The sequence below is a fragment of the Sorghum bicolor genome, chromosome 1 (genome assembly GCF_000003195.3).
Source record: "Sorghum bicolor cultivar BTx623 chromosome 1, Sorghum_bicolor_NCBIv3, whole genome shotgun sequence".
Lineage (NCBI taxonomy): Eukaryota > Viridiplantae > Streptophyta > Magnoliopsida > Poales > Poaceae > Sorghum > Sorghum bicolor.
The window spans coordinates 75,548,721-75,556,994 of record NC_012870.2 but is presented as its reverse complement, the minus strand read 5'-3'; the positions used below and the strand labels follow the sequence as shown (position 1 = coordinate 75,556,994).

General features: G+C 44.1%; 2 protein-coding genes across 2 annotated transcripts; both read left to right on the top strand.

Moving 5' to 3' along the window:
* Positions 220-3,608, top strand: LOC110431638. The gene is made up of 9 exons (XM_021450843.1): positions 220-639; positions 1,365-1,635; positions 1,858-1,910; positions 2,025-2,061; positions 2,289-2,354; positions 2,623-2,721; positions 2,800-2,953; positions 3,036-3,112; positions 3,205-3,608. Exons 1-9 carry the CDS (start codon positions 542-544, stop codon positions 3,268-3,270), a joined length of 921 nt encoding a protein of 306 aa, XP_021306518.1. The 5' UTR covers positions 220-541; the 3' UTR covers positions 3,271-3,608.
* LOC8082022 (E3 ubiquitin-protein ligase SPL2) lies at positions 4,023-7,605 on the top strand. The gene is made up of 7 exons (XM_002468361.2): positions 4,023-4,470; positions 5,145-5,246; positions 5,325-5,498; positions 5,598-5,722; positions 5,874-5,993; positions 6,212-6,504; positions 7,006-7,605. Exons 1-6 carry the CDS (start codon positions 4,159-4,161, stop codon positions 6,501-6,503), a joined length of 1,125 nt encoding a protein of 374 aa, XP_002468406.1. The 5' UTR covers positions 4,023-4,158; the 3' UTR covers position 6,504; positions 7,006-7,605.

Below are 8,274 nucleotides of genomic sequence, written 5' to 3'. Positions count from 1 at the left end.
GTCACAAGGAGTATAGTGAGAAAAATGGTATCCATGGATAACACGGTCCATCGCGTAGGCCCATCATGTAGCCAGCCTAGCCGCCGCCCGCCGTATTCGTATGGAAGACGGCGGGCCAGCGTGACGATGACGACTGACGAGGCTTTTGGGCGCGTGCGGCCGAAGCAAGCACTGCACAAATGGAGTGGCCATCCGGCACCGGCGAAACACGACCAGCAAACCACCGGACCACCTCCGTCAAGGCCCACAGAAGAAGCGAAACGGATAGAGGGAAAAAAAGGAGGAGGAAAAAATACTAGTAGCGGGCGACGCGGCCGCGAGGCAGGCAGGTAGACCACGCCGCACGCCAGCCAGCGGCCAGCGCTCGCCCCGCCGCGCTCCGGCATTTCCCATTCTCCCTTCCTCCCTGCCGCCGCTCCCCCGTCCTTCCCGCCGCGGACTCGCTACCCCGCCTCTCGTCTCGCGCACTAAGGAGCCAGGTGCCGGTTGCCGGCTCGACCTCTCCCTCATCCTCGCGGGGGCTGCTGCTGCTGCCGCGAGCATGGCCACAGGCGCCATCACGCCGCCGCCGGTGGCCGGCGCGCGGCGCGTCCCCCGTGGACGGGGATTCCTCCACCGGCGCCTCGCCGCATCGCCTATGTGAGCACTTCCTTAGGTTGCTGTTGTGTTTCGGTTAATTCGGTATTACACATCCGCTTCGCTGTTGTTGGAGGAACTCTCGTGGTGGTTTTTAGATGCTAGAAATAACGGCAATGGAGGAAAGGGAGAAAATCCTGTCTGGAGAAGGAAGAGAAAAATCAGTGAGATTTCAAGGCGTCGTTGGAGCATTGGGTTAGTTAGGTTGCGCCTCCTTCACGTTAGACTCTGTGACTGGAAAGACTAGCCAATCGGTTCAATGCAGGATCACACTGTCTTCATTTCCTTTCTTTGCGCAAAATTTGTCCGGTACTGGTTCATTGCGCCAATTCTCATGGCACGTGTTCCTTCAATCCAAAGGGGAAACCATAAATATGATGCGGCGCTCTGTTTTTTTAATGAAAAATAAAAGAGGAAAGAAAGGGGATAAGGATGTCCACATGGTTGTAAAAATAGAAAATAAGAAGGAAAATATGTGGCGGAGCTATTATAGGGTCTTGTAGTCCTGCTGGCTTTTTGGTTGCTTATTATGGCTTGGTGGTGTAGTTCGAATGTTATACTCAACATTAGGACCACAATTGAACTTATTATTAGGTTCCACTGAAGCAAAGTCTTCAGTGATTATGTTCTTGCTTTTCAGTCATAGAGCTTGCGTTGAGCATAACTTCATGCTTAGATCTTATGTCCATTGTTCATTATTTTCATGCATAGTCATTTTTCTTCCCCAGGAAAGATGAATCCATGATGATTTCCACAGATGGTAGAAATGAGGAGACAGACACTGACAGCCTCAATGTTGCCAGAGGATTGTCTCACCCTGGGCTTTCCTCAAGTTTATCCAATAAGGCATCAGTGGCCCCAACCCCTTTGCTTCCTTCTGGACCATCTGATCTCCGGTTCAATCGTCTTCGACCCTCAATTGATGAAAGTGATTGCAAATACAAAAGATTATTTGGCTGCTATGTTGCTCGTGAGGCTGTAATTGATGAGGAATATTGGGTATTACTCTTGTTATTAGAACATATTGTTCATTTGTTCTGTTTAGCAGACATAGCTTCCACATGAATTTGTAATTTACTGATTGCTAATTATTGATTACTAACATATGCTAGCTATTTATAGCTTACATATCCACCTTTTATTCAGTGACCTACAATTATGATTTACTCTACCTACCACTATGCCTTACAAGTTACATCTCTCCTTACTAATGATTGATAGATTGCTGCATGGTTGAGAGCGGAAGATCACTATGAAAATGAGTCAGGCAATCGGTAAGACTTTATCTTTATGGGGAATTTCTGTAGTCTTCCTTGTTGTCTGTACTGCTATACATTTACTGTTAGCATGGTCCTTGCAGCTACTTTATCATTATTTTTTTCCTGCAGCTATGTTGAAAGCTTTAAAAGAAAGTTTGCATCAAAGGTACTTGCGTAAACAACTTAGTAGTGTTTTCTGTGTGCTTAAAAGTAATTGAGATAGGATGTACATCTTCTTTGTAACAAGTAAATATTAAAAAATTACAGTGACCTCTGTTCAAATAGCTTTGTTGATGCAATGTTATAAATTATTCGCATTAATTTGTCACATTCCGATCATTCAATAGTTTCTGTTCTGGTTCAAATGTATCAGAGTCTGTCATCTCACTGCAGGAATTCCATGCATTAAAGAAGAGATGCAGCAAACAGCACGGAGAAAAGTATATCTGTTTTGTCGCAGTACGTGATAAAAATCTCTGTTTGATTTGTTTCAATTGTTCCTCATATTTGCCACTAGATCTTTGTTGCAGCATATTTTGTTCATAAAGCATGTCGCAGGGAATCATGAACAAACCAAATGGTCTCTCTTACAATTGACCAATAATTAATGAAAGCCTCGCTCTTGGCAACTATCTCAGTTTACATTTCTGTTAAAGCTGTCTTTATTGATTTTTTCTTCATTTTTTCCACAGCTGAAAATATTGGTGCCTTATGCTTAATATTGCAGGTAAAGAATGATGACCTCAGGCGAACCGTCCTGAATAGTGTTGTTGGTACCTTAGATGTATGTGTAAGACATCCTCTACATGGTGAGAAATTTCCTGAGGTACGGTATAATTGTACCTTCTCTATGTTTTTTTTTCTGCCGCTGTATTTAGAAGTTATATCTACAAGTTATCCACAGGAGCCTGGAAAGTCGTCACTTCACTGTCGAATTTATCAGCCTGATCAGCCAAAATTTGGGTACGTAACAAATGTATGTGTTGCTAAATATGCGAGGCGTCAAGGGATTGCCAGCAACATGCTGTTATTGGCCATAGATGCTGCAAGACTCAACGGTACAGAAAACATTGAGCTATTCTAGAATACCCTGTCCCAAATGAAAATGCACAATCCGCTGATATCTTCAACCCATTACAGGTGCTGAAAATATTTACATTCATGTGCATAAAGACAACTTACCAGCATGGAGGCTCTATGATCAGATAGGATTCAAGGTACATGCCTTGTCTCAGTTTAGCCCTGAAAAATCTTCAGTGAAGTTATAGAAGTATAAATTGAAAATAACACCCATGCTATTTGTTTGTAGATGGTTGACCAGGATGGCGGCTCTTGTCGTTCATCAGATCTGTGCTTACTCTCCTTCAGTTCATAGGGCTTGCTGACTAGATAGGAATGGAAGGGAGTAGTTCCATCTCCCTGTGCAAGGAAATGCCATCAGTCCTCGCGATTTGGAAAGGCGGGATGGTATGTGCCAAGGAATACCTTCACCACCTTGTACATGACCAAAGTGATTTCAAATGTTTGTGACTTTCGATATTGTCACTAAATCGGTGACAGTTCTGAATTCTGATGCCTCAGAACGTTGAGGTATCTGAATACTTCAAAAGCTTCTGTCATGTATAGTTTGCGCAGCCAGCAAAGTGCAAATGTTTCTTTTTTCCCATATGATTTTGCAATGAAAAAATGAAAATACATGATCTTGGTACCTGATACTGTGGCTGTACTCTTGTTCCTGGTTATATGCAATTGTCATGTTTGAGCAACAGATGAACACCAATGCCTCGCATGTCAGGTAAACAGATCTATGGTAGCCATATGTACAAATCGAATATGTTGCATTGCCCTTCATAGTGAGACGTGAGGTTTGTTATTACTTCGCTGGAGCTGTGCCGAGCGCTTATCCTGGTAAATAAAATTACAAAAAAAAAATCACTTATGAATTCATAAGTCACGTGCAAATTGCATAAAACGATTGGATGACCGAGATTAATGAGACTTATTCAACGGCCTTTACTTATAAAATTTTCTGAAAATTTACAAAATCGAATCGAATTCGTACTCCTTAACCAAAACCAGTACTGACCTCGAAGGCTCCACCTCCACGCGTGTGGGCCAACCTCCCCGTGTGGTTTACACGGAGGACCGGAGGAGCACCAGAGTTATCTCCGGCTCGAACCCGAGATCGGACCGCACAAGACGAGCAGGGGGGCATCGCCGACTCGCCGTGCTGCGTCGAGACCCAAGCCAACACAGCCCAGCCATGTCGGCGCGTGACCGCGAGACGGCCGAGGCGCTGGTGCGCCTCGCCGCCTCGCTGGACGGGGCGGTGCTCGGGCTCGGCACGGCGGCCGTCGCCGTCGCGTCGTGGGTCAAGTACCTCGCCGTCTCGGGCCAGCTGCGCCTCGTCGCCTCCGCGGCGACGGCCTCCATCGGTGACGCCCGCTCCCTCCTCCGGGGCGACGGCAACGAGCCGCGGATCGCCGCGGTGCGGGGCTACGTGCGGACCCAGGGCTCGTTCCTCCGGGCCCCGTTCTCAAGCGAGGCGGGCGTCGTCGTCAAGCACACCCAGATGGTGAGTCCCGCCGTCGTACGCTGGAGACTTGCTCGTTGCGGCCATCGTTCAGAATTTCAGATTAGGGTTTATGCTAGCCCTAGTCAGTAAGGATGCTGCGTTTCTGTTTTAGTTTTCGTCTTAAAAATAAATGTTCAAGGATTGGGTGCCTTGTGATGGCTCTCGTGGCAACGAGATAATAGTCGATGCGGGATTCAGATGAAGCACTAGCCGTTTTGGCCATTGGAGCCGTCATGACACCCTGTCTAGTGTAAATCCTGCTACACTAATTAGATAGAGGCCTCCAATTGTTGTACAAATTTAAACATAGAGAGTCTCCCTTCTTCAGGGTTTCCCATTTCCTTTCATTATTTTTAGTGGCTTACAGGAATTAGAGGCTTAGTAGTTTGGAGTTCCATGATTCCCTTCTGCAGGATTGGGTACTTCGGTAAATATTTTCTAATTTCATGGTTTCTAGATTGGCTTGTGTGTTCGAATTTCTGTGATATGAGAATTGTTAACAACACTTTGATAATACCAAGTCTTAATATATTTTCAAGTTACCTGAGTTTGAAGTTTGTTATAAGAGAATGCTTACCCTTTTTCCCCTTTGTTGTTGTAAAACACTGAATCTGTTTGCTATTCGTCGTCTATGTCAATGTCTAACTGGTGGTATGTGGTCTTGTACTTTGTAGTGTTTGTTCACAGAATGGAGAGGCATCTTTGGATGGACCTTTGATCTGCATGCTCTTCTTTTCAGATCATGGAAAGAGCAAATTGTGACATCTTTTAGAGCGGTATTCCATCTACACCCATACAATATTATTATTAGGATAACCTTTACCTCGATTTTGACAGTGCTTCTCTTTCGCCAGGTTCCGTTTGTTCTGGCTAGTACTGAGTTAGGAAATTCTACAGGAGTGGTGCATATAAATGTGGATGAGGTGGATTATCAACCGTTGCCTCTTACTACAGTGTTTCATAAACTTATCCCACTTGAGACAACTCCGTACACATTGTTTCAAACTATTATTGGCAACGGCTATCCGGTATGTTCTTTTGATTGTTGAATTAACAACATATATTTACCTATGCAATATTCAGCCCTGGGGTATATCTCCTAAGCTGTTATGTTATTTGTTCCATAGATTGCATTGTTGGATGAAGAAAAAATACTACCGATTGGTAAGAAAATTACAGCAATAGGACTATGCCGAGCAAAGAATGCAGAAAGTGTCGAGATCACATCGTGCCCAGAGATCCCCTTTTTCTTGTAAGATGTTATTTGGTAATATGTTTTCATATTCTTTCTTTCTTGCTGATGCCAAACACCATTTTCGCCTCTATGAAATTCCTTGTGAATAAGGGAAGGAGGACATGCATTCTCTCGGTGCACAAGTTTTTAACGCTTTCCCTTCACTCAGATCTGAACTAACCAAGGATGAGATGCAAGCTCAGCTGGCTTCACGTGCTAGGATACTCTTTTGGGGTAGTATTGTTTTGGGAACCTTGTCGGTTTGCTTAGTGGGCCATGCCATTTACAGGTATCAGTCATGAACCGATATACTAAGATACTTTGCAAAGTTCTTGTCTTGATCTATCAAATTATGTCATTTTTTTCTATTATTTGAGTTATGATGATTGGTAATTAATTATTTAGAGATATCCTGTTGAGCAATTTCAGTTTTTGCAGTTCTATGTACTGACAATTTCAGTTTTTGCAGTTCTATGTACTGACAATTTGAAGCTTACAATGTTGCAGGGGCTGGAAGAGAATCAAACTACGGAGAGAGGCTAGGCAGGCACAACAGATGTTTGAGGATGCTGAAGATGCTATTCGGGAAGATAACTCTAGTGATGATGATGATGATGATGTAGGAGACGGCCAACTATGTGTTGTGTGCTTAAGGAAGAGAAGGAAAGCAGCTTTTATTCCATGTGGGCATCTTGTCTGCTGTTGCAAATGCGCATTAAGAATGGAGCGTGAGGTTGAACCGTTGTGCCCTATGTGCCGTCAAGACATCAGATACATGATAAGGATTTATGACTCTTGAGGTAATTGGAAAACATCCTTTTTAGTATTTTATAAAGATGTCTCACTTTTTCTCTCAGTGCTTTTTTTTTCTAGCTATGTACAGTTATGATGTAACATTCGGACTAATACACTGAATAAAATTGCTAGCCTTCTTGTTCGGTTGCTTCACTAATGGCATAGTGCCTCATTTATGGTCTTTACCTAGATGTGACATGGTGACTGAACTTTATTTCCTTCAACTGGGTAGAAATTGTTAACACCTCTTCCATTTAGGAACAGTTTTGTCAAAAGAATAGAGTGAGCTTGTAACTATATCCGACAGTGTGGTTGGTGCGGTGCTTGTTCAAATTTATGATTATGCATCCTGAACTATTGCTGCTCTATGCAGTATGCAGTACTCCTACTATGGAGAACTACCCGAGTTGCTGTGTGTTTAATTTGTTCACAGATGAGACACCCATTTCTGTCCAGGTAGCACATGAAATGAAGTTCAGAACTAATTCGTTTGATTTTACTTGCAGGTACCTTGCTGATAAGATCTACACGCTTCCTAGCTGACCCATGCAAGCCTGAGGAGCACAACTGTTCATCCTGCTGGGCATTTTCCTAGTCTAGTCTGCTAGATGACTGCCCGATTTTGGATTTGTGAATATAATGTCTTGACCCTCCAAATTATGCTCTTGATTGCCTGGGAAAAAATAGCTTAGCTGAAATCGTGAACTAACGCAGAGTTATTTTTTGTTTGCTTTGCGCATATCTTTATCCATTATGTAAATCAATCATATAGTTTGCGACAAATGATTTTAGAGATTTGGCCATTTTCTGCCGTCTGATCGTCACCTCTACTGCTCTGGAAGTGTGGGTTGCAAAAGATAATGCTGTTCGTCGTGATGAACACGATGCTGTTCCAGCTCTACGGTAACCTGGCATCAGATGACAGCGGTGTCCGTGCGCCGGAGCCTTGACGCTTGCCAGCGGATAACATTGCCGAAGCTGTCTTTGGCTAAGCGTCAAGCCCTATTCTGATGCTGTACTAAGAAACTGTAGTATCAATAAATTGTAACTTTAGAATAGACGAAGAGTAGAGTTTTTAATAAAACTCTAAAATGACTGACTGGTGACTGCTGTTCTAGCAACACTATGGTTTTCAAAAGTTTAGATTTGCTGTTGCCTCTGTTCATGTTTTGGAGGAGCAACGAGGTAGTGGGGCGGAGCGGCGGCACGCGGCGCGCGATGCGGGTGAGCGGCCATCCCGCCGGGGGGCTGCGCCAGATGGCCGCGCTTTGGGCCAGAGAGAGGAAGGGGAGGCTGGGGCGAAGACGCGGACGGTGCGGAGCTAGCGGCGTCAACCACAGGGGTGGGAGCGGCGGTGTCTCCTGCGGTGGCCACGGCCCACGAGTGAGGGAACGGTGCGGCCTGAGCCTGGTCCGTCCGGACGCCCGGGTCGAATCATTAGGCCAGTCTCAATGCATGTTTCATGCGGGACCGGTCTTGTCAGTTCAGAGGTCCGGAGCAAAGCTAGAAAGATGGACCCTTTAATACAACTCCAATAATATAATAATAATTTTAATAAATATAATGTATACTAAAAATACATTCTTATTAAACAAGTTTATATATTTTACCTTAAAAGTTTTTTCTAACATTTATAAATGCGAAGTCATCTAATATTTATTGATGCGACATCATCGATGATGGCATCAATATCAATTTCATCTAGTAAATGACTATTTGTTGTCTTAGTTACATGTAACTCGGTAAGAATTCCTAAATCCCTATAAAGATTGGGT